Source organism: Acomys minous (assembly GCF_964271855.1).
Source record: "Acomys minous genome assembly, chromosome: 5".
NCBI classification, from domain to species: domain Eukaryota; kingdom Metazoa; phylum Chordata; class Mammalia; order Rodentia; family Muridae; genus Acomys; species Acomys minous.
In genome coordinates this window covers 19,153,360-19,180,465 of record NC_140494.1, presented here as the reverse complement: position 1 = coordinate 19,180,465, position 27,106 = coordinate 19,153,360, and the positions used below count along the sequence as shown (strand labels likewise).

Genomic DNA, 27,106 nt, shown 5'->3' with positions numbered 1-27,106 from the left:
CCAGCAATATCCTGAAATTAGTTATATGGACATCGCACAGAGCATTCCTATGTCAATCCCGTACCACTCAGGAAAATTCTATCACATTCTCTTTTCATACTAAATAATGAGAATGATCTCATCAGGAACTTCTAGTCCAGGGCATTAGTCCCTAATCTCAGATTTCTGATTCTTCCCTTATGTGGTGAAAGGTCTAGAAGTGACAGCCCCTTTGACACAGAAATGTTACACTAAATATAATCTCCAGCAACCTTTCACACTCATAAAAAACTAGAGGAGCACCATTTGATATCAACTGTTTCTTTTCTTTACAAAACATGTATATATCCACGTATCAATTCTTCGTAAATGGAAATGTGGTCTTGTCTGATTTCACTAAACAGTAAATAGCTAGGGAACAGATGTAGGGTAAAGTTCTGCACATTGTTGACACTCTATTTTGTTGTACCTCCAAAGACAGCCCCACGGCGTAGCTCAGGCTGACCACTGCACCCACAATCGTCCTGATTCAGCCTCAGCTACTGCTTCTGCAGGTATGTGCCATCTGGTTCAGATAAGTTGCTCTCTATTGTGCTCTCTATTGCAAATGCCATTCAAATGCTTGCTAATCAAAATGATATACAATTCAATTTATTCATCCCTAAAGATTAAAGTATAGCTTCTTCAAAAAGTGCATTGATCTGGAAATCATTACAAGAGGTAAGCCTATAAAGACAAACAAATGTGTGTAGGTGCAGTATTATTGCAGTCATAGGTCATGGAATCACAGGGGAAGCATGAGAGAGAAAGAAAAAAAAAGGCTTTAAGGAAGGTGGGAAAAGAAAGTAGAATCATGTGGTGAAAGTTAAAGGACAAAAGGATCTAAGCTAGAGTGCCAAAAGCCAGAGAAAGGGTTTAAAACAGACTATATGTGCAAATACCAAATTGAAATTCACCAATTACTTTGTATGTCAATTAAGCATTATAACAATTTTAAATGACAAAATTAGCCTTTTTTTTTTCATAAAAAGCAATCATCTCAATTTTCAGATTAAGCTTTTGCAAGCGACTCCTTCCATATCAAAGAGATAATCTGGTTGCAAAGGGCAAAATATATAACAATCCAAACAATAATTTAATGTGCATAAATAACTAATAAGTAATTGTGCTGCTTAGCTTTTGGTTAACAACACAAGCTTGAGTCTTTGGGGAGAGACGGAGAGACCCTCTTTTGAGAAAATGCCACCATCCGATTGACCAGTAGGTAAGTCTGTAGGAATTTTCTTGATTAATGATTGACATAAAAGGGCCCGGACATGGGCATGTGGTGTAAGAAAGCAGGTTGAGCAAGCTATGGGAGAGAAAGACAGGCAGTGTGCTGCAAGTTCCTACATCCAAGTTCCTACATCCAAGTTCCTGCACTGCTTGCCTTTCTGCCCTGACTTCCCTCAGTGACAGATTCCCCCCAAGTTACATTGTGCCATGGTGTTTTACGACAGCAGTAGATACAGTGATGTTTAAAGTATAGTAATTGACAGTTTGTGATAAGATCGGGAATGTGCCATGACAGAAGATCAAATGGATGTTTAAACAAAACCTGTTGCTCTCCATTTGTACATGAGCATAGCACATATTCTTACCCATAATTCTGCATGGTACTTTTCTCAGTCATAGAGTCTGAGTTGTACACGGGTGATATAACTGCTGCTGGCCACATTTGTAGCTTTTAACAGTATCCCAGCAGGAGGACTCCTTGAGGTATACCATTGGTAGGCAATGAATGTGACTATCCAGAGCACATAGAGCCAAAACTTGCTTTGCAACTCAAAGTATGGCCTCTGCCTAGCCTCAGCTGCATCACTTGGGGACTTCTTTGAAATGCAAAGGATCTGTGCATTGTTGTGTGGTTATCCTGTATTATGTGGCTAATATTGTAGTACCCAGATCATGAGATCCCCAGAAAGACCACCAGGCCTCTATACTGATGCAACAGACACAGGGCTCGAGCTCAGACCACAATCTTTCCTGAGGCAATAGGATAAGAGAGTGGTGCAGAGCTTCAGGGGCAATGGGTTTATAAAAGGAAAAAAAAAACATAAGCAGGGGTTGTGGGTCACAGGAATGTCGACCTTTAAGCGGTGGGTGGAGGCTGGATCACAAGGGGAAGTTGTGGGTCACAGAGTACGGACCTTTAGGCGGGCTGGATGGAGGCTGAGCTTAGAGGGGAAGGTTTTTTTTGTTGTTGTTGTTGTTGTTGTTGTTTGTTTTGTTTTGTTTTGTTTTAAATCTCAGAGGAACATTGGGAGCTGATTATACCTAATCACTAGTGTGGAGTTCCTGGACACTGCTGGCTGATGCAGTTTACAGTTTACATGGTTACTCCCAGAACGCAGGGTCACCTAGAGAAAAAGTTCTCACAGAACACACAGAGCATGGCACTGGTTACAAATCATACAGACCATGGCATTAGTTCAGTCCTTGCAATACTTGCTCATAAGTGAGTATATTCCATGCTTGTCTTTCTGGGTCTGGCTTCCCTCACTCAGGATGATCTTTTCTAGTTCCATCTATTTGCCTGCAAATTTCTTTATCCATTCTTTGGTTGAGAGACATGTAGATTGTCTCCAGATTCTGACTATTATGAATAAGGCAGCTATGAAGACAGTTGAGCAAATGTCCTTGTTGTATGGTGGAGCATCATTTGGGTATATGCCCAAGAGTGGTGTAGCTTGAGGTAGAACTATTCCCAGTTTTCTGGGAAAGTGCGAGATTGATTTCCAAAGTGGTTGTACAAGATTGTACTCCCATCAGCAAGGGGAAGTGTTCCCCTTTCTTCTTCACATCCTTGCCAGCATGTGCTGTCACTTGAGTTTTGATCATAGCCATTCTGATGGGTGTAAAGTGGAATCTCAGAGTCATTTTGGTTTGCATTTCCCTGAAGATTAGGGACAGGAAAACCACACTACAATACACATACCTAAAGAAGCTAACAAGGTGGACCCAAGCAGAAAGCTTAATTCTCATTCAGAAGGGCAAATAGAATAGACAACAGAAGTGACTGAAGAGGAGGAACAGGAAGGGAGCCTACCGTAGAGGTCCTCTGAAAAACCCCACCCAGTTGGGTACTGAAGCAGATGCTGGGACCCACAGCCAAACTTTGGGGCAGAGCTCAGGGAGTCTTATGGAAGAGTTGGGGGAAGGGGGCATAGAAAGATCTAGACGGGACAAGAACTCTATAAAGAGACCAATGGATCCAATAAATCCAGGCAGGGGGGGCGGGGCGCTCTAGAGATTGATGCACCAACCAAGGGCCAGGCACGGTGAGGACCTAGATCCCTGCTCAGGAGTAGTTGATAGGCAGCACAGTTAGAAAACAGTTTAGGCAGGAAGTACTTTCCTCAGGAAGCTCAGGACCTATTTTAAGATCTTCCATTTTCAGGTCATCCCGGGACTTTGGAGTCAAGGAAAAAAAAGTCTACTGTCCTTTTCACAAACACTCTCCTGCACCAAGAGAGTGAATATACGATTTCTCAAGAAGGCATGCGACTGAACATCATTCATTTGGTTTGGTGTGTCCCAAAAGGAACCTGAAATTGACATCTATTTTATTTTTTAATTAATTATTTTCTTCTTTTCTCATATATTACATCCAGACCCCAACCTTTCCTGTCCCTTAGATCAACATCTCCTCTGTTTCCCTTCAGAAAAGAACAGACCTCCCAGGCGTGTCCACCAAAGATGACATAACAAGTCACAATAAGACTAGGCACATACCTCATATGAAGACTGGACTAGGCAACCCAGTAAGAGGAAAAGGGTTCTGAAAGCAGGCAAAAGAATCAGAAACAGCCCCTGTTCCCACTGATAGGACTCCCACAAGAACACCAAGCTACACAACCATAATATATATTCCGGGGACCTAGGTCAGATCAGATCTATACAAGCTCACTGATTTTTGTTTCAGTCTCTGTGAGCTCCTCTGAGGCCTGGTTACTCTACGGCTGTGTTCTTGTGGTTTCCTCAACACTCTAGCTCCTACAACCCTTCCTCTCTCAGCTGCATTTGGGATTACATGAGCTGTGCCAAATACTTGGCTTTGGGTCTCTACCTCTGCTCCTGTCAGTTGCTAGATGAGGCCTCTCTGATGATGATTATGCTAGGCTCTTGTATAGCAGAATATCATTTAAAAAATCATTGACTATTTTTTTTTCCATTCATGTTTGGTTTTATCCTATGTCTCTGGGCTATCCAGCTTTTGGTTCCAGGCCACGCAAGCAGTGTCAAGCATGTGCTCCCTCTTGTGGTCTTAAGTTGGACCAGTTATTGGTTGCCTCCCCAGCCCCCCTCACCCCTGCAACCAATTCTGAGCCACCTTTACCCCAGAACATCGTGTATTCAGGACAAATTGTAGGTTTAAGGTTTTGTGGCTGAGTATGGTGTCCCCAATCCTTTTGCTGGAAGCCCTGTCTGGATAGAGAAGATGGCCAGTTCAGGCTCAATATCCCCACTTACTTTGCTAGGGTAACCCCTGTAGATTCCAGAGAGTTTCCATTGCACTAAGTTTCTACCATGTCCCCCAAATGTCCCCCAGCTGCAGTCATCTCTCCCACACTTCCAAAATAAGGAACTGTTAGGTGACAGCTCTATCCATCTATCAGGAACAGGCTGTTGAAAGTGAGCTGTATGGAATACTCAGAGTTTCTCAGGAGACACTGGGAAGGTCTGACCCACTCTCACGGATGTTACTTTTGCTGTAAGGGCTCCATGCTGGAAAAGGAAGTGGAGTCAGCTTCTGCTTCCAGGTGGAGACATGTGTCTTGTCCATCTTCACTGGCCTTGTGTTCTCAGAGCTACCATATTCTCTGAAGTTTGTTCAAGCAAGACTAATAATGGTGGATAGACTCTAACTTACCCTGGAAATATCCTGTAGTATTTAATATCCCTAACATTATTAAAGAAAATAGCACAGTTAATAGGCAGCTTTCTGATTTCATGTGTTGAGTACCAAACTAAGAATCAGAGTCTAGAGGTCCATGTCTCTCCGTGGTTACATGGCATACAGAAAGAAAAACTTCCAGAAACCAACATGCTCCAGCAACAGTCCCTGCTTATACAACAGGCAGTGCACTGGATCTGACATCTCTCTACCTTTATAGAAAGACTAAAACTAAGACAGAAGAAAAAACAACAAAATTCTAAATGGTAAAGTTCTAACTAGAGCACTGAATTTATCTGTCCTTTTGTACACCCAGAAAAATACTGTCACCAAGATGAGAGAATAACCAGTTCCCATTATCTCAGAGCCATTTGTGCCAAAAATCATTAACATGCTCTTATTTTCTTATGCTTTTATTCTTTTGGAAGATAAAGTCTTGACAATATAAAAAATTGAGAAAAACATACAAGATAAAGCAAGGAAAATGTTTTGTTTTGTTTTTTTTATCTCACTGGCATATAATTATAACAGCCACCACTAGAGTCTATGTTCCTGGACCAACTTTAGCTCTCTGGTATTGACTTAGGAGGGGTGAAAGAAAAAAAAACATACCTAAGAATTTCATAGTACATGTTTTTATAAACAAAAGGTTTGTATCTAAAAGATAAGAAACATCTTGTCACAAGTCCCAGCTAAAGAGCAGACATTCTGCAAACATCTGTTTCCCTCTTTCATATTATCATATAAGCAATCATGCATCAAGTCTTCCTCCCAAGAGAGATGTGACATTGTACAAAGATATATGTCAAGGATTAGCAAATGCTAAAATTTCAAAGAAAGTTTTCAGATGTAGATTTTTTTTTTCTGAAGCAGTGTCTAGTAGTGGAACCAGCTATTACAGATGTCTAATCATGTTAATCAGATCCCAGAAACATATCACAATCAACACATCTCAAGAGGAAGACATCTAGTACCCATGCACCCTGCAGCTCAAAGACAAGATTCCTTCCAGAAAGATGGAGAGGTGGTGCTAACAAGATTGTCACATGAGTATTTGGGGTCCACCTGTGCAGAGTCATTGCATGACACCAGTGCCTTTGTCTTGCCTTTTACCAGAGGAAGTGAGATGAACTTGGAAGGGCCAGGCTTTGGAAGAGAGTAGCAGCTCTGGGCTTGAACCCCAGATTCTTTAATAATAAATGGAAAAATAGTCAGTAAACACTAAACTAAAATCTTAAAAAAAAAAAAAAAGAAAGAAAAGAAAAAGAAAAAAAAAGAAAAAAGAAAAGAAAAGAAAGAAAGAGACAAAGGAAGAAAGAAGAAAGAAACCAAACTTTAAAAAGGTTGTCCAGGAGACTCAGGGACACAAATTTCAGAGCCATGCTAAGTATCATAAAAATTCATGTTCATTGAGCACCTGACCAATCTTATATCTCAAAGAGGTCTCCAGAAGATGGTTTCCTGTGCCTTCCTTTTTGTTTTGCCAGCTCAAAACATATGACCTTTTGCTGTCTCCCTCCATTAAGGGACAATACATGAAGAAAATTAAGAAATGCACAACAAAATAGAAAGTATAGCAACTCCAGTATGCACATGTATATGCATTGTTTATAGTGTTCGTTGAGCTTTAGGGTTGCACTGAGGATCTCAGTCATGCTAAGCAAGCTCCCTATCACTAAGAGGCATCCTTGGGCTATAGTGGGATTACTCTTTGAGGAGCATTACCATGCCTTACCCTGAACAGGAGGAGCAGGTCCCAGAGGAGAGCACAGAGTCAGTGCCAAGAACCCATGCTGCTTCCTATTCACTGCGGGACCGTGCTTCTGGGTGGGATGTCTCTGGTGATTTCAGTTCAGTCCTTTCTTTATGCTGTGCTCTAGCTAAAAGGTGTCTCAAGGAATGATCCTGCTGTGGCCAACTCCACATTGCTATACCAATATCATTGCTAAACCACCAGATTACTCTGCGGGAGCCAAAGAAAGCTCTTTTTAAAAAAAAAAAAAGGCACTTTCTGGCTAGTTTTGACAAGTTGATACAAACTGCAGTCCCCTTGGAAGAACGAACCTCAGTTGAGGATTTTTTTTTTTCCCGTAAGACCGGCTGGTGGGTATGTTTTCCTGGCTATTGATTGGTTTTTGGAAGGCATGGCTCATAGTAGGCAATGTCTCCCTAGGCAAGTAGGCCCTGGCTGTGTTAAGAAAGGTAGCTGAGAAAATCAGGGAAGCGATCCAGTTAGCAGCATTTTACCATGGTCTTGGCTTGAGTTCCTGTCTCCAGGTTCCTGCTTGAGTCTCTGCCCTGACATCACTAAAAAATGGACTGTGATGTGGAAGCACATGATAAATAAAGGCTTACCCACTCTGCTCCAAGTTCTTTTGGCCAGTGTTGATCACAGCAACAGAAAAAAAACTAGACCAGTGCCTGATATATCACTGCCTGGTGCCAGAAAGCCTGCGCCAGAGGACACCTAGGGGAAAAGTATACATGCTATGGCCACAGAGAAGCCATTTTGCAGTGATTGATCCTCTCACACCTGCAGCTCCAACCGTCTGTATTTTGGAAATTCTTCCTGACTATGAAGAAACAAGCCGATGCCTCAGTTCTACTGGCAGGATGGTGTGGCATCTGCTTCCTGACACTGAATTATCTCCTAGGTAAGGAGCTCACTAGAAAGTGTCACCCAGTAAAAAGGGGGCTGCTGCATTCTGAGAATCTATAAGCCTGTTATCTTGGAGGAAATAGTATCTAAAATGTCAGATTGAGAAATTTGCAAATAGACAATGGTGATCACCTATCTCAGCCCAACTCTCATTCCAAGCTCTACAACAACCAATACAAAAAGGAAAACCTTGCCCTGACCTCAGTCCCACAATCCTTCATGGTCAGAAATAGATGCAGAATTGAGAGTTTCTTCCTCTGCCCCCTTCTTCAGCAAAGCACCAAACAAGGAAATGCAAATTTTATTCAACTGTTCACCTAAGATGCCCTTTGTAGTTAATCCAACAGTCTCTTGGCCAATAGCCTCTACTCACAGACTACCTGTGGTCTTTTCTTTCTTCGCTAACCAAATTCTCACTCACATTCTTAACAAGAATAAGAGATGGGGGCTGAAAATTCCCTTTACCTATTTTTACCTCCACACATCTTGTAGGCAGGGTAAGTTTTTGGTGGACAAAATGTCCAACCAATGCCTGGACAAGCCTGAAACCCACGTCATGGGAGGGAACCTATCCCTGACACAGTTAAGGATGCTCTGCTACGTTTACAGGCAGGATCCTAACTTAACCGTCCTCTGAGAGGCTACACCCAGCAGCTGATGGAATCAGATGCTGGGACCCACAGCCAAACATTAGGCAGAGCTCAGGGAGTCTTGTGGAAGAGTGCGGAGTGATGGGAAGGATAGAAGGACCTGGAGGAGACAAGAACACCACAAGAAGACCAATGGAGTCAACTAACCTAGACCCATGGGGGGCATACAGAAACGGAGACAGCAACCAAAGAGTATTCATGCACTAGGTCCAGGCCCTCTACACATATGTAACTGATAGACAGTTTGATCTTCATGTGGGTACGCTAGTAAGTTGAGTGAGTACTGTCTATAACATGGACTCTGTTGCCTGCTTTTGATCACTTTGCCCTAATGGGGCTGCCTTGCCTGTCCTTAGTGGATGAAAAAGGAGGAGCTCAGACCTGATGCAACTTGATGTGCTGGGGTGGGTTAGCGGGGGTGGGAGGCATTCTATTCTCTGAAGAAAAAGGGAGTAGGGATAGGGGGGAAAGGGTGAGACGGAGGCCATGGGAGGAGAGGATGGAGGGGGCGATGATCAAAATGTAAAGTAAATATATAAATTAAAAATAGCAAAACAAACACATAGCCCCTGCTAGTTCTTATCCTGATGGTCTTTGCTTTCTCCCTAAAGATGTTCGTGTTTCATTTTTTTAGACTTATTTTTCAGTCAAGATCCTATTTTCATGATTTAAAATTCTAAACGTCATTGAACCCTAACACCCCCTGCAAAGCCTTGACATACCCCTGAAATCTCCTTCTAATTCACCGTACAAAGTCACATTTATTCAGCCACTCTCCAGTTCCCTTCAGCTCCACTTCATAGCTCCACCAAAACAGGTAATGAATTAAAACTAAAGACTGGTCAGTCATCACATCTTCCCAAACATGAACCATTAGCAACGAAAGGCCCATATCCCCGGAAACTCCTGAGACGTAGCCAAAACTCGACAGTTTGTTAACCCTGCAGGACTCTAGCATACTATGTAGTTCCAACACCCGCCCTCGGTGGATGTACGTCCTTTCAGCAGGAATGCTTGTCTCACGTCTCACTGACAGTTTATAAATGAAGGAAACTCTTTTTCATTTACCAAGACCCTGTCTAGACAGCCATTCCTGAGCAAGCCTCTTTGTTAGCATTCTTATCTATTATCCCACAGAGAATTCACCATCCCTTTCTGCATGCCGAACTGTTATGTACTTTTCACAGATGCCACCTAGGATAGACATAATCTGGCTATTATCGTCAGACCCTCCAAACAGAGCCAGGGCTCTGTCCTTTCATGATTGTCTCCACTGCTCCTAAATTGTGTTTGTCTATTTCATGAGTGAATAAACCAATGACTTAGCTACTATATTTATCAATCAACTGAAGTGTCCTTTAAAATCAAATACCAAAAGGCACAGAGGAAGAGGAAGTATGGTAGAGCTTGGGCACCTTATAAGAGGGTAAGGAACAATTAATTGATATCAATTATCTGGGTTATTTCCTTACCTCAATCTGGGTGCTGTTGTCCTGCCCGTCATCCAGCAGCAGATCGGTGAAGCCTCTGGCTTCTGGTAGGTCCTGGCCCACACTGGCTCTGTTTGTGTCTACTGCCTTAAAGGGGTCCACATTTCTTTTCCACCGGTGGCTGTACGCTTGTGAGTCCACTTCCACCCCCTCTTCTCTCTGAGGAAAGGCCTTCGTAACCTCATATGTCCAATCTGAAAGAGAAATTAGTATATTACCTCTGGGTGTGGCATATACATATATATATATATATATATATATATATATATATATATATATATATATATATATATCCTACTATAGTAAAAAAAAATGTACCTCCGTTGGCCATTAGAGTAGGAAACTTATCACAGTAAAACCAAATTACTTGTCATATTAGACTTGGTGTGGAAGTTGGAGGGGTTATGGATTAAACATGAGATGGGTCCCAGATTCATATATAGAATACTTGGTGCACAGACGGTTGGCACCATAGCAGACAGAGTTGCTGTAGTAAGAGGGTGACTTGGGTTGTGTCCCTGGAGGTTACACTTTATCCCCAAGCCCCTTCTTGATCTTTCTGCTTCCTGTCCACCATGAAATGAAGAGCCAGTCAGCACACATGTGCCCATCACCATAGTGCTATACCCACAAGCATTAGGGCATTTGTATAACCTCTCAATCATGACTCAAACGAACTAATCATATTTTCTGGGTTTTCCCAGCTTTTTTATTCTAAGTGACATAAGCATAACTGATGTGCAGGTACAGAATAACTGGAAAGTGCACCATGAAATGTACCCGTGGTGTCCTCTGGTGATATCAAGGGTTCCTTGAACATACAGCTCGACTGAAATATATTTTTCCTTATGCATGTGTGCATGTGCACACACACACACACACACACACACACACACACACACACACACACACACACGGGGGAGGGGGAGGGAGGGAGAGGGAGGGAGAGAAAGCTGTTCTGGGAAAGCAAGTTAAAAACTAAAGAAGGAAAGAAAGGCATCTTCTTGAACATAAACGGCATGAAGAACATGTGAGCTTCTGTCAATTTCACAGGAGTTAGGCCAGGCAGCGAAGGGACAGTGGTGTGCTCGAATGGGTTAAGCCTTGGTGGGATTTTCTCCCTGCAAATGTGCTAACCTATTTTGTAGTTTACAAGCCAGACTTGGTTCATTGCCTGACTCATTTGATAAGCAACATCCTCAAGAGGCACCACAAATGTGCTTGTTCATTTGCACTGTCCTCACCTTGGGAACTTGTCAGGGTGGTAAAGGATGACATTGACAGGCACTTACAGAAATGGATGGGACAGCAAGGAGATCAAATCACAAAGGTATTTTAAAGCCATCTGCAGGGACTGGCCCTGCTGACCCAGCTCATCCTGCCACTACAGGACAGAAAATTAGATTTAATCATGACTCCTGGTCTTTCATTTCAGTAGGTCAGCAGGGGATGGAATACCATAAGGATTGAAAATTCAGTTTCTGAGCAAGAAGAACAGCCTTCTACCCAAGCATTACCAAAAGATAGGGATCAGCAGCCTTTATAAATGGCCTGATATGGGTTCACAATGGGCCAGGAGAACACTGATTTAATCGTGGGAGTGGTGTTCTCCTCAATACAAGAACATTTTGTGAAACCAAAAAGGTGCTTAATGCAGAGTATTATGCCACTCAAAACTTTAAACCCTATAGCCAGCACTGCCATTTTTCAGCATCTCTGTTGCCGGCCATGGCTTGCTTTCAACTCAGAAAGTTTCTGATGGTCGTTCCAAGTAAGACAGGGCACTCTGGTTTCACTGAGACCTAGAAGATATTTTAGACTCTAACATATTGGTGGATGGAGTGCTATGAGAAGCTGTACCTTACAGTAATAGCATCTCTGTTGATCCCTATGAAGAACTTTGGGTAGCAAACTCATCATGGGTACCAAATCTTGGAGCCGTAAGGATGCAGGGCTGTGCTTAGATCAGTGAACTGCACACTAAAAGTGACCCATATGGTTTTTAAATGGCTTCACAGGTTCCCCCAAGTCTCTCTGCATGTACTAAATATTCAAAAAGAAATCTATCTAGTTCTGTTGACATCATTCTGGAAAACATTTATTTTGCAACACTTGACCGATGCCTGTCGTTTGATAATACTTCAATGTTCAGTGAAGGAGTCAAGGAATGCAGTACTGACATTCTCTTCAGCACAAGAGTTTTAGGACCAGGCAGAAATAAGATACAAGGGCAGAAATTCTTTCTATCTGTTGCTGGTTATGAGTTCAGGGTAATTTATAAAAGTCTCACTGTTTTTTGTTACCCTGCATATTAGGTCACATTGGGCATAGCTTACCTGGAAAGGCAAACATCTTTTCCCAAGGATGTGTCTGGCTCTGAGAGCTATGGTACTAGGCAAAGTTACACGAAGCAATGTGTTTGCCTCACTCGCATAACCTGCCTCGTTATCGAAAATAGATGAGGCGCCTTACAGCAAAGTTAAGCAATAAAAATGTCTAACAACCAGATAAGACCTTCCGGCACGAAGTTTAGGTCAACCTCATAGATGCCCATCTGTCTCCCATGTAGTGTGGTGGTTTCTCAGTGAGTTATGCGAGTGGCAGGCTGTACCCAAGTTTGCCCCTGTCCTTCCCTATTCCCTTTCTCCCTCTCTTTTCCTGCCTTTCATCGCCTTCCTTCTCATGATGACTTTGGTAACCATACTTCTTCCTGGGGATCAACAGAGATGCTGTTATTGTGAGGTACGGCATCCCATCCCCTCTCTTTTCATTTCAGTCCTTTTCAGTTTTAGTTTACGTGGTACAGCTTTGCAGTCAAGTGCAGTCTAGCCTGGGATTCAGCCATCCTCCTGCCTCTGCTCCCCTAGTGTCTGAGAATACAGTTGCATATTACTGAGCTCTTGGTTGAATGGGCTATGTTCACTTTTCTTACATTAAATTTACCATTTCTCTTCTGAGACATATAGCACAGCCTAACACAAATCTCCCCGTAATCCATATCAGGCACACTAGCCTCATCCAGAATCCTGGCATGAAAAAGGAGACAGAATGGAAGAACCTCAGTGGAAGAGGCTCTTTTATTGATTCCATTTCTTAACCACTATCAAATCTCCTTTATAATTTCCTCTGATTCCTCTTACTCTAAAGAATACATTCAAAGGAGCTTCAGAACCTACCCAGATCTAGCCAATGGACAGAACATTCTCCAGAGTTGAGTGGAGAGTGAGGTCTGACTTTCACATGAACTCTGGTGCCTCATATTTGACCATGTCCCCTGGAGGGGGAGACCTGGTGGCACTCAGAGGAAGGACAGCAGGTTACCCAGAAGAGACTTGATACCCTATGAGCATATACATGGGGAGGAAATCCCCCTCAGGAACAGTCATAGGGGAGGGGAATAAGGGGAAAATGGGAGGGAGGGAAGAATGGGAGGATACAATGAATGGGATAACCATTGAGATGTAACAAGAATAAATTAATAAAAATCTTTTTAAAAAAGAAATAATACTAAGGCTATATTATAATTTATAAAATAAAAAAAAGAAAATGTCCATATTTCTCATTCAAGTTGAAATCTGATAAATATATTAAACATATGTTTAGTGATCAAATCCACTCCTTTGCAAGATGGGGAGGGGGGTGCAGAAAGCACACACAGGTTCTTTTCTGAAACATGCTTACATGACCACACAGCTAGTGAAGTCAGGGCAATTGACAGCCTTGGCTTCACTTTTTTTATCTTGTTTATTAATATTTTCTGATTTAAAAAAATCTTTTGCTATTTATACTTTAAAATGATTCATCTTTACTATCATATATTCATTGTGCTTATTAGTGGAGTTCAACATGATATGTCACTCATTGCTATAGCATTCAGGGGCCCCATTCTGTAGACAGAGTGACCAATCTACAGCCCGCGCTGTGCTGGCAAATGCTTGCTCTTGCTAGGATCCATTCCTGCAAACTGGAAAAGTCAATTCTTTTCTCACTCTAATTGGATTTATAAAAAGTAAACAAGGCCTCAGGAAGGCCCGAGAAGTTTTCTAATGAGATGATTTGTGAGCTTAGGGTCTGGACTTGTAAAAGCCTGTTGGGTTGCTACCTTATACTGAATTTGATTTTTTTTTCTGACTACGTTATAAATAAGCAGGGATGCTCAATCTCGCACACAGATGCATCACTTTTGCTTCATAATTCAGTTAGTAGATCATTCAAGAAATGTAATATGCAATGGGCTTAGATGCTGATCCTATTTCTGAACAGACTTTAGAGAATATAAGGTAAGTTAAAATGGACCTTTACAGAGATGAAGGAAGGAAAACTGCAGCAGTCAGAGTGGGGCTGTCTATATTGTCATTCGCTCATCTGCATTGCATGGGCTTTCAAGACACATCCGAATACCTTAAATTATTTTTTTAAACTGACAACCAAACAAGTCCTCAGAGACAAGATGGGGGGATCTATGGAATAAGATGTTTTTCTTTCCAGCTGCAGTGAAAACACACACAATAGGAGGAAATATTCAACACTCTACTTACTCTCAACAGATTCTCTGTGATCTGTCTACAGTGTGCCCATCAGACCACCCATGGGAAACCTTAAAGGAGAATTTTCTCCAACGTGTCTTGCTACTGTAACTACTCAGTTCACAGAAACATTAATTCTATTTAATAGCTTTCATTTGGATATAAGGAGAGAAAATTTTAGAAACACACATCTCTATGTTTTTATAAACCCTTTTCCTGACTGCTGCACCCAAATGATATCCCTCGTACACATATGCCAAACCACCAGAAAGACGCTGGATGCATAGACATGAATCTTACAAAGTTAGAATTCATCACGACTGTGTCTATTAACATAGTCTACGTTCTGTACTTTACGTGTGTTAACATATGCATATGCCTATGTGAGAACGTGGGAAGTTGTGTGTGGTTGTGTATGAGTGTGGGAGTAGAGGATGGAAGCAGACATTAAGAATTTTCCTCAGCTTCTCTTCAACTCACATTTTTTAAAGAAGATTCTCTCACTGAACCTCAACTCACTGATTTGGCTAGCAAGCCCGAGATCCTTCCTCCCACACCTCCATAGTACGGGACCACAGTACTGTGTGCATCCTTATATGTGCGTCCTGGGGACTAGGCTGAACTCAGGTGTCACGCTTATGTAGCAAGTAATTTACTGACTGGGTTATTCCTGCCACTCCGTTCTGCACTTTATAAGTGAACCAAGACATCATTGTGAATTCTAGGCAGAAACACTGAGGCATTTTGCAGAAAGCATGTTTACTGGGTAGAATCACCTGAGAAAGAATAGTAATATTTGTCTATGTTAGACTGCTTTGTGACTTTGAATCTCAGTCCATTTCAGAACTGAACAGGAAAATTCTGGTAAATAAATTATATCCTTGGTTGTGTCAGTAATGGACTCACCACTGCGGTTGATTTGGAGGTTTTTGACTGATGACATTATTCTGCAAGGTAGCTAGAGTTCATCCCATGTTTTATCCAGGAGGATTAAGGGTTTGAATGTGATCTAACAGTCACTTTATTAAAAGTCCTCAGGAGAGACTTTCTGCCTCTGCATGTGCTAACGGCCCCTTACACCTACCCCAGTGTTAAATAATCCAGGCTTCTGTCCCAGGAGTTCCTCTTTCAACTCTCCCAGCAGTGTCTTCTGTTCTCATTTCAGGAAATTTGTCAACAACCTCTTTACTAACAATACATACCTATTATAAATGACACAGCCACCTCCAAATCTTCAGGAAATTTTATGTTTCCTTCCAATTCCTCATCAAAAATAGTCCTTATATAGGGACTGAGTTTTCTTTTTTTTTTCTCCTTTATTAATTTATTCTTGTTACATCTCAATGGTTATCCCATCCCTTGTATCCTCCCATTTTTTCCCTCCCTCCCATTTTCCCCTTATTCCCCTCCCCTATGACTGTTCCTGAGGGGGATTACCTCCCCCTGTATGTGTTCATAGGGTATCAAGTCTCTTCTTGGTAACCTGCTGTCCTTCCTCTGAGTGCCACCAGGTCTCCCCCTCCAGGGGACATGGTCAAAGGTGAGGCACCAGAGTCTGTGAAAAAGTAATATCCCACTCTCCACTCTACTGTGGAGAGTGTTCTGTCCATTGTCTAGATCTGGGTAATATAGTCACTCTTCTATGGCGACACCTTAAATGCATTTATTATACCTCTCCTTGGGTGTGACACTATATAGAAATGTGTTAATAGAGCAAGCCTGACGCTTGCTCTCTGCAGAAAGGTCTTGAACATGCTAAGCCCTTGGCTGTCCTCTGAAAATTTCACATGGGGAAAGAGTTCCCAATCAGTCCTTGACAGAGTATATCAATGTCCTAAATTACTTAGGTAAAATATTTATGCTGAATGCTTGCCTTCTCTTGGGCATACTGGATATGGACATAAGCTAGGCAAAGCTTAGTTACAGGAACAGCTACACAAACACACACACACACAACAAAATAAAACAAAGCAAAAACAAACAAACAAACTGACAACTGTTGTTGTTATAAGGTGGTATGAAGTATTTCCACAGGCTCATGTTTTGACGGCTTAGTCCCTAATGCCGGCAAAGTCCATGGGTGACTGGATCAGCCTCTCAAAGGATTCAGGGTTGAATGGAGTATTAACAGGTGGTAAATATGGTAGGGAGTAAAATTTAATTAGATGAAACAAGTCATTAGAGACACACCCCAAAGAAACCAACTTGCCTCTGTGTGCTTGCCTGCCCCCACCTCAAGCTGCTCTTGCACTCTCCCTCTCTCCCTCTTTTCCTCTTCTTTCCTTTCTCTCTAAAACTTTTTCCTCTTCCTGTCTCCTCTTTCTGCTTCTAGACAATAGGAAGTGAGCAACTTTGCTCTATTATACTGTCTACTGCAATGGTTTGACTCCACAGGTCCAGAGAAAATGGAGAGGCAATCACAGAGCTTCTTCTTCTCAGTGTCTTTGTCATTCAGGAGAAAAGAGGACTAACTCAGGGCAATTTCTAACGACCTCTCCTGGTAGACAACACTTTGCATGTCTTTGCAACATGTTGGTAGAGAAATAAAGCACCACCCATTAAACATGGCTTTCCCAGATATTATCCCATTTCTTTTTCCTTTTGTTGACTTTGTTTTGCATCTTTTGATTGTAATAAGAAATTAACTGAATGTGAATTAACACTGAATTTTGTGGATACATATGTTAAATTCTCAAACCTGGTGTGTGCGTGGGGTGGGGGCAGTTAGGGACACCTGACACAGATGGCTTCAGAATAGTAACTCTAAACTTATACCATGTGGCTTTGTGTGTATGCAGGAGTGTGCATGTATATGTCTATGCTTTATGATTGTACTTTAAGCATAAGCATGAACACAGGTATATGCAATTTCTTTATGCATAACAAATAGTCCAATCTAATTGAACTAAATGTTCGCTCCAAAGCACAGGGAATATGGATCCTAAAAGTTCAGGGCGTGAGGAATATTCTATTTTCTGCCTCTACTTTTCTCTCATTGCAGTCCATTATTAGATTCCTTTCGAATGAATAACATCTGCAAACTTATGACCACTGTTAAAAATGAATTGGGAAAATCTGATTATTATGTATTTGACCCAAAATATACATTGAGTATTTAGATTGAACACTTTAAATATTTTATCATTTTGTTGTGATAAGTGGACATGTGGTTTTCATAGATATAGGTAGTAAATTATTATATGGGCAACTAGCCTTCATTAATAAAACTGAAGACAGTTTTTTGTCTGGATTAGGCGGTTCCTGCTATAATCTCAAGACTTGGGAGCATAAGGCAAGAGGACTGAGTGAGATAATTGTGAGTGAATTGGACTACATGGTGAATATCAAGCTAGCCTCAGATACCAGAAGTTGTCTAAAAAAAAAATCCTCATTAACTTTAGGATACTTAATTGAAGTAAAAAGATAAATAGAAAATGCATACATGTGGCCATATACTAAGAAGTTTTTAATAATGTTTCTAATAATTTGTAGCTAGTATTGTAATAATAGTAAAGTATTGTTATTCCATTTTACACATGAACACTTTGATATGCATGATCAACTATGTGATGTACTGGAGAAATCATCAAAGATGGGTCTTGAGACTTTGTCTTAGTTGCTATCTAACCTGCCTTTGAGTTATCTTTCACAGGGTCAAGTTATCAATCTGTGTCACATCTTAGTGATAGAACACCATAAAATAATCTAAAAGGGAATATATAATGTAGGAACACATGCTATTAAAAATAGCCAAATAAAGAAAACAAGATTTCACATTAATGTAGATGTAGAAGACAGCCTTCTATCATGCCAGCTGTTTTTTATTCTTTTTAATTTTTTTATAATCGATTCACATTACATCCCTTGTTCATATCCTCCTGTTTCTACTCTCCTTCCCTCTACCCCTTTATTCCTCTCCCCTGGCTTATCAGGTCTCCTTAGGATAACCGGCATTCTCTTCCTCTGTGGCCCCACAAGGTCACCTTGCCAAGTAGAAGTGATCAAATCCTGGGCACCAAAGTCCATGTCAGAGGTAGTCCATGCTCTCCTTACTAGGGAATCCATGTGGAGAATGAGCTGTCCATTGGCTACATTTGAACAGGGGAGTCTAGGTTCTCTGCATGCATTGTCCTTGGCTGGTGCATCAGTTTGTGCACGTCCCCATGGGTGTAGGTTGGTTGGCTTTGATGGTCTCCTTGTGTATGTAGCTCCTGTCCCCTCTGGGTCCTTCTATCCCCCCACTCTTCCGTAGGACTCTCAGTGCCCTGCCCAGAGTTTGGCTGTGAGTCTTAGCATCTATTTTAATCGTCTCATGCCAGCTGTGTTAATATAGGAAGGTGAGCAGACATTAGTTTAAACAGGTGGCAAAAAGTGTGTATGTAACCAATAGTATGCATATTATAGACTTAAAGTTTGGGAAGAAACTGAAAGATAATCTTGTGAATGTGGATTGCTCATTAACTAGCTAAAAACATTGCCCCTCATTCAACTTAGTAAATGACAGCATTGCATTTCCTGTGAAGATAGGTTTTCACCATAATGCCAATGCATACTCATTTAGTAGCTCAGGGTATTTCAATTCATTAATGGGACTGGGAAAGTGGGCTCATTTACGCATGCTTTGCATTCTGCACATAATGTGTAAACAGGTAAAGAGGAATTTTAATTAAATTTAACCCTAATTAAATAAAAGACACCAGATTTCTCCAAGATCCTTGTGTTTTACTAGGACACATTGTACCTTGTGCCCCAGAACAACAGGCCATTTTTGATCTGTAACCCCAACCATCATGACCTCAAGTAGTATGAAAGGATAAGTTCTTACAGACTTTTTGGTCACTCTCAGCTATAAAAGCCTAATAAATTAGCTATACAAATATCTTGTTAATACATTTTATGATATTTGGGGCCATATATTAGTCTATATTTGTTTTCAGGTTTTCTATTTTGTTTGTGAAATATGTATGTATGTATGTGTGTATGTATGTATGTATGTATGTATGTATGTATGTATGTATGTGTGTATGCAACAATTAATGGCTCCATAGCACTATAAAAACCCAAACCATGTGCTACTATACCTTTCCATTTCTGTTCATCATTAGACATCTTAAACCCCTGTGTTTCCTGTGCTATGAATGACTGGTTTTAAAATGAACTCCAGGCACTGGAACCAAATCCCAAAGCATTAAAGGAATGACTGCCAGCCAGGGAAACAAAAGAATCTGTGAACAGAGATCAGTCACGGACAATAGCACCTCCTGGGAAAATGTAAACTTCTGAACCAGAACAGGCCAGATGGAATCTATTGATATAATGGTACCCAGGGTCAGAAATGATGTCTAAATGCCCTGGGCCCAAATCACAGAGGGACTTCTAGTAAATTCAGGCTGTCAGATCAACTCAGTCTCATTTCACGTTGTTATCACATCAAACTCAGTGCGTAGAGTTAAAATCCATGATGGCTCACTGCTGAGCTCAGGCTTGCTCAGCCAATGACCACAGATGCTGTAAAACACATGCCCTTCCAGCTGTAAAATGCGTCTGATTAAATCATCCCAAATTTCTATAGGCTAAATATCCTTGAGAGATTTTAGTGGATTTACACATTGCCCAATCAAAGTTAGTTTCTTCATCACAGCGCTCATCTCTATGATTGATTTTTAAAACACAATGACTTGAAGTTTGTAACTATATGATTTTAGGAAACTCCATCAACTTGGGTCACCATTTAAAGGGTGTGTTAGGAGACAGAACACAGCACATGTTCGTAGAGTCAAAACTGATGCTATTTTTCTGACGTTTGACTGCATGATTTTGTAGTCAACCCTGAATAGCATTTCTCACTTCTTTCCAAAAGGAAAACAGTATTTTATGTTATTTAAGAGCTAAGTGATAGAATACCCCCCACCTGTATCTGAAGAATATATACTAAGATCTCAACAAGCTGAACCCATCAGGCACTGTGACCTAACTTTTGAAGTTCTTAGCATCAATCTTAGCAAGTACTTTTTTTTTTCCTTATTAACTTTCTGAACTCTCAGCATCATTTATCTTTCAGTCTGGAACAATCATCAAATACAACAAAGGGTTATTACATTGAGTTGATAACCAAGACGCAAGGGCTACCCAGTGACTAGTGGACATGTTGTGTATACTTTGTGGATATCCTGAACAAAGAAATGCTTTTTATTTCAGTCAGAGTGGAAGTGAGTGGTGTGAGGCTATAATATTACACAGAATAAGAAACAATTTGAAATACAACCCAGTCGATTTTGGAATTTTGCAATTAATTGTTTAAGGGTGCAGACGATAATTTTTAAAAGGCAAAACAAAACACATAATAATGCTTAGCCTGTTCAGAAGCTCAAAGAAAGGCCGTCAAAGCCTTGCTTCTAGCTAACTTCTTTGCCAGATGATGACACAATTGGGGCAACCCACACTGGTATCCCCTATATCACCCTGTTATACAGCCCATCTTATTTCTTTGCCTGAAAGTCTTAGCCTTGACTACTTAGATAAGTTAGATCATTTCTCAAGAAAATTAGAACCTGCCCTGCAAATTTTGTGCAATTTCCTATACTTTTTCCACCTCTTTTTTTTTTTAATAGATGAGTTCCATTAACTAAACGATCAGAATTATAGTGGTGTAATTTTAAAGTCCTTTGAAAGGTTCAAAGAGATTAGTGCAGCAAGAGAAAGCAATTTTCCCCAAGTTATTCTACTTCTCACATTTGATTCATATATTTAATGAAATAAATCTTCACACAGCCTTAGAAGCATAAAGCAATGGACAAAGGCACTTAGCTTTGATATTTTTTTTTCTCCAAATAACTTTACAAAGAAGCGTTATGAAAAAGGAAATCAAAGGAAAAGCTTGTGCTTCTGAATGGCAAAGAGAACTGTGAAACGGAGGGTCTAGAACAATTGCTTAGTTACATTAAACAACAGCAATTCTTCAAGCCAATCTGGTACATTGCATTTTACACTTAAATTCGAAATAGTTTACATACAAGCTGCATTCAATCCATGAAGCGGATTTTAATATTTATAAGATAATTTGCATCAAAGTTATTCATTCACCTGAAGACACTTACGATTAACTCAAGATAATGTATAGATGAAATATTTTAATATGAAAACATTTTATGATGTAAACTTATGATTTTTAATTTAAAAACAAATCATCTTTCAATTTGTCTCTTTTTTAAGATTGGGAAGATGTCAATGTAGAAATTAAGGAAATGTTGAGGAGTAGAAAGCCAAAGGTCTATATAAATCTAGGCAAGAAGGTTTGGATTCACAAGCTGAATCATAGTATTTTACTTTATGCTACTGAGTTTTATTAAGATACCCCAGTGATTGTGGAAATAAAAATATTCATATTTTAATTACAACTACTATTTACCCAAGTAGTAGTTTTAAAATAAAGTTCAAACGAATGTCTAAAATGGTAAGAATGTCTAGATTTTGTCATTATTCTCCAGAATGACAACACTTAGTGACATTGCATGATGCCCTATGTTGAGGATGATAATACAATTTAACTGACATTGTAAATAAGCCACGATTTTTAAAAAATCACATCAAGAAGAAAAGGAAAGCAAGACAGTAACACCTCTACTAAAATTAGATTTAGATTGTTGTGGCCTATCCTTGCCAGAGTAGAAGATTTGGGAGATGGCATCATATATAACATTTTTCTGTTTACAATCGTGATAGGAGTTTGTAATATGCAAATCCTAAATTCCTTTGTAGTTAAATTGTTATTTCTAACACTTCAGATATAATCCTATATATTTAGCTTGAGCCAATATTCACAAAAAGTAGGCAGAAGCAGATTATTTTATTTTCAGAGCAAAATTTTAACATATACATTTGTTTTATTACACATGAATAAAACAAACTACATACAGAAGGAAGAACCATGATACAATCATGAGTTATATGAATGTTACATTCATAGTGATTTGGCTATTTGTATTTGTCAAACTTGAAGTAAACATCTTTCCTATCTTGTTGGGTCTAAATTTCTGAATGAAATTCAGTATCTATCATATCTCATCTCTATTAACTTAAATCATTTATCTCGATCTAAAAAGATTTTATCCCCTAACCAACTAAACTTGATTGTAAAACTAATCTCTCTGGTCTTCAACCCCCTTCAGAGACTTGAGAAGGAATAAAATGTAAATGCCTAGAGGAACTGATAGTGCAGCTTAGCAGTTTCCAAATTAAATTTAAAAAATGACTGAGACAGTTTACTGCCTGAACAGTCACCCAACACTCTCTATAATGTTGTAGCATTTTAAAGCAAATTTTATAGCATACAAATGAAAGAAAAAATTATTAATGCTTGTGCACAATAGAGTAGGAAATTATTAGTAAATCCTAGAGATAAGTCAAATTCTTACTCATTATTGGAATATCTTCATCTTTCCAGAAAGATGTGCATAGCAGGTATGTGTGCTTTCTGTAGTTTTTAGTTATCAGCAAGACCACAAAACTCATATATTCTAAGAAATACTCAGCTAACACAGCAGACTACCACAAGGGTTACAGTTATGAAAATGAAGAATCTGGCTGAAAACCAAGGACAAGTATGCTAAATTCATTGATTACAGGCCACAAGAGAAGCATGTGCAATTATCTGATACAAAAGTCTATTTTTGAACAAGACAGAACGGGGAGGGGGGGAACAGAATAGATAATAAATTTATGGCTCTACAACATATTTTCTCATTACAGTAACACAAAAAGAAAAAGAAAGAAAGAATCACATAGACTTCAGAAAACCAATCTGATGATGGTTATCAATATTTAATTTTTATATTATTTGACATCCAGATATGTATATAGATGACTCGAGCCTAAAGTCAGAGTAGTCAGTTAATTTTTTAAAATGCTATGTGAATGTGATGTACACCTAGAAATGAAGAGCTAGTTAAGTCTGGAAAATGTAGGAAAGCTTTTTTTTAACCAATGCTTCTTGTATGTGTTTACAGTAGTTGCAAATGTTTGTAAGATTATTCGGGGGGAGATACTTAAACTAAAGACAGGCATTTCTGAGACAGTGGGTAATCTGTCATGTAATTGGCCTATGAAAGTACAATAACCTGTGGGAATTTCTTTGCTGGGACTGGGTTTATTTTGTTTGTTTGTTTGTTTCTATATTCTTACCAAGTGAAATTAACTTTAATAGTCCTTTTATTCAACACTGAATCCTGGGCAATGATTTTATTGCAGTTTTAGTTCAATTACTCTAAGATGAAAAATAGCTATCATCTGAAAACAGAAAGCTAAGAAATAATCAGGCACACACACGTGTGTACATGGAAACACACAAACACTCTCACACCACTTTCTCTTCAAATATCACGACTGCTAGCTATAAACACTTCCAACATTCAATATATGTAAATCACTATTTATCCTGAAAGCCAGTCCCACTCCAAAGTAATACTCCTGATGCTCTGCTAAAATAAACGAGCACACATTAAAGTGTTTTTATTCTAGAGACATAATTTTCTTTCACGTTTCCCCTGAGGAAAGGCAAAATGCTTGGAGACAAACTTTCAAGTGCCCCACTATAAAGGACAGCATGTGAATAAAGAGTAGAAAACACAGCACTGTGTTCTCCTGCTAATTTACATAATGTCTCACATCTCACAACACACAGGTTAAGAGTGAAGTGCTACAACGTACCTTTTGTTAAGAATTACTTGGCTGACTAACAGACAGGCGGATTATGTAAATTTTAAGGCATCAACATCTTTTTGTGTTATTTAGAATGCTAAAGGAATAGTTTCTTCTTTTCTTTTATATGTGAAAAAATACTTCATGAAGATTAATTAAAAGTAAATAAAAAAATCTTTTTATTTGTATAAGCCTTAAATTTGTTCACTGCATTTGAGCGTTTTTTTTAATCTGTGTGAAAAACTGATTTAATTTTTCTATTTATATGTAAATTTTAGTTTCTCAATTTGGATTCATGTTCACACTGAGAATTCCAAACCTCGCTCTATCATATTTAAATGTATGGTATATGCACCAAGAAAGATCCAGTTCCGGGTACATATACCAAAATCAGATCCTTCAAGGTACTCTGGAAAACTGCTTATCAAATCTCCCACTGAAGTACAGCATGGCTTTGCATTCTTTCTCCCACTTATGAATTACGCTATTTCACTTGCCTGCTTGCTAGACCTTAAGGGTGCATATAAGTGATGCCGGAGATGCTGCTTGAGCCTGAGAAGGAGGGAAGGCATAGGGCGCAGGAGGGATGAACTGTAACAAGCGAGGGAAGAAGAGAGAAACTGCACCCCCATGGTTTGTGTAGTGCAGGCACTGAGTTAAGCACTTCTCCCTCAGCGGGAGTCTGAAAGCCAGCAAGGAGATTCAGGGGAGGAGAGGGCATGATCCATGTGGTGCCCGCTTTGAAAGGATTGCCTCATAAATCACTTCAGAGTGGACTCGAAGAGTGGCTGTTTCTAGAACCTCAGGCTCAAGAGACAGAAAAAAAAATCTTCTCTTCTATATATGGTCAGCATTCACACAGAAGTACCCGCCACGTTCACTTGATATAGTAACCAATTCTCAGGTGAAAACAACCCGTATCCACCATTATCCACAGTGCCAGAGAATATAGAGCGTATATCAAAATGTGGCAAGGAGCAAAGTAACCTAATTCATTCCAGACCCATTCTCCTCATTCATATTCCAAGAGAAATATTACAATAGTTATAAAGGGAAGTAACATAATTCTTCATTAAAACTGAAGACAAGAAACAATAGGAAATGTCTAAAATGGTGTGGCAGTTAAATAATCACCAACAGAAATCGTGACTGAGGTTGGTATCTCTAGCAGAAATTCTGAACAAATACCCTACTTGCTGAAGTGTTCATTTCTCTTATAGTTTATCAATGCCACGAGTGACGAAGGCTGCTTTCCTTTCATTAACAAGGCTCCACACTTGTAATAGATGTTAAAATGTTTGTTACTGAGTGAATAAGTAAACACCATCATTTTAGAAAAAAGAAAGGCAGACACATGATTAACTTTTTTGATCATGAAAGGAAAATCAAAGATTATATAACTTACAAATGAGGAGAAAACAATTGAGATGTAATCTGAATAAATTAATTAAATGAAAAAGATTATATAACCAAAATGCAAATATCTCCAAACTGAATTTTAATTTATTTTTCATTCTTCCCAGCATGAACAACAAAAGCATACTTAAATTGGTGTCTCAGACTTTAGGATGTATCAGAAAAACTGTGCTCCCAAAGATTCTTCAAACATGGCTCTTCTCAAGGAATCTGAGCATACAGAGACAGACAGATATAGTAGCAGTATTTTGAGAAAAGTTTACGTTCATAGAGCTCAAAGTTATAGTCCCTCTCTCTGGAGACAAAGAGGAAACTTCTTAAAAGCACATAGCATATATGAGAATATAAAATAGTGTGTGGATATTGATTTTTATCTTATTTGCCAATGCAAAAGACTGATGTACATCATTGGAATCATATATTATTTACTTTTTCAAACACACCTTTGAAAAGTATTTTATCATGATCTACTGACTGTTTTTCACAGTAGTCCTTGAATTATATATGGCCGCCTCTGCACCAATTTTCCAATTAAAGAGAGCCAACTACAAAGTGGGTAAAATACTTGGGTAGCCCCACCTGGCCTCACCTCCAGCTATTGGTAGCTTGATCCTCCAGCCCAGGACCTTTTCTGCTGACAAGTTTTGTGTCAGCACCCATAGAAAAGATAAGAGGACATTCAGTTTTATTATTCTACCATTCTGAGGCTGATATTTATTTATTTTATTACCTCCATCCCAATCCATGATAGTCTACTGTGGCTTGCAATATCCACAGTGAAGGTTGAGTTCCACGGTGGAAATTAGGAATAATTGGAAGCCAAATTCTCTTTGGAGTAGGAATCAAACCAACATAAAGGGTATAGTTGGAATGCTCAAAATAGTATTGTTTGCTTTTCTTGCCTGATAAAAGTTGACAATCATATGAGTATGTTGGGCTTGGACAAATTGCTATACCCTGTCATAATAACAAATTTATTATCTGATAGTTGAGTCTTGTTTTTTATAAGGCAAACACTGGGATTAATTGGGATGAAGGCCTGTGTAGGGAAGGTACTCAGGAAAATTTAGGATTCATTTCTCAAATAGGCACCTAATTCACCCAAAGGAAGAAGCAGGATGTTAATAACATAGGTCCTTCTCAGCATGTCCAAGATGGACTTAGAATTCAGAATCCAGCGTATCCGTGAGAGCTGCTGGGGCAATCCAGCCTACAGGCCACATTTCTAGCATCCACATTAGAGACAGATTAACCCTGAGACTGAAGAAAATAATGAGAACCAAAGGCAACCGTGAAAGCAGTGGGAGACAGGAAGAAATGGAGCTGCGTAAGTATTCTAGTCTCCACGGGGCATTAGGTTTCCTGTATTACCTAAAATTACTGGAGAAAGGTAACTATCGCAGCACTTAGGATCTTACCCATGCAGAGTACACTGGTCTGGTCTGGTGGCCAGTTTACCCACCTTCTGATAACAAATAGTAATTTAGCCTAGATGCCAACACACATTATAAAGAATATTAGGACACAATGCCTATTTCTTTATGCACATCCAACGGAAGATATATAGTATGGCTTTTTTCTTACATTAGCTAGGGTAATCTAAAGCCAAATTAGATTAGGAATAGATTTCATCAATTATGTGTTGCAGGACTGATTGCTCTCATATATAGTATGGCTACCTATTAGCCTCAAGTGACTCACTCAATAAAGGGTAGGGATTTAGAACTCTCTGTTTTATCAAAAGTTGGTTATCT

At 39.6% G+C, this 27,106-nt stretch overlaps 1 protein-coding gene across 2 annotated transcripts in view; it reads right to left on the bottom strand.

Moving 5' to 3' along the window:
• The window catches only part of PLXDC2 (plexin domain containing 2), a 400,556-nt gene that overhangs the window by 238,345 nt on the left and 135,105 nt on the right, over window positions 1-27,106 (bottom strand). For both annotated transcript variants that reach the window (XM_084783674.1, XM_084783673.1), the window contains exon 2: window positions 9,697-9,908. In XM_084783674.1, the coding sequence (XP_084639800.1) occupies window positions 9,697-9,908 (212 nt within the window). The remainder of the gene's footprint in view (window positions 1-9,696; window positions 9,909-27,106) is intronic.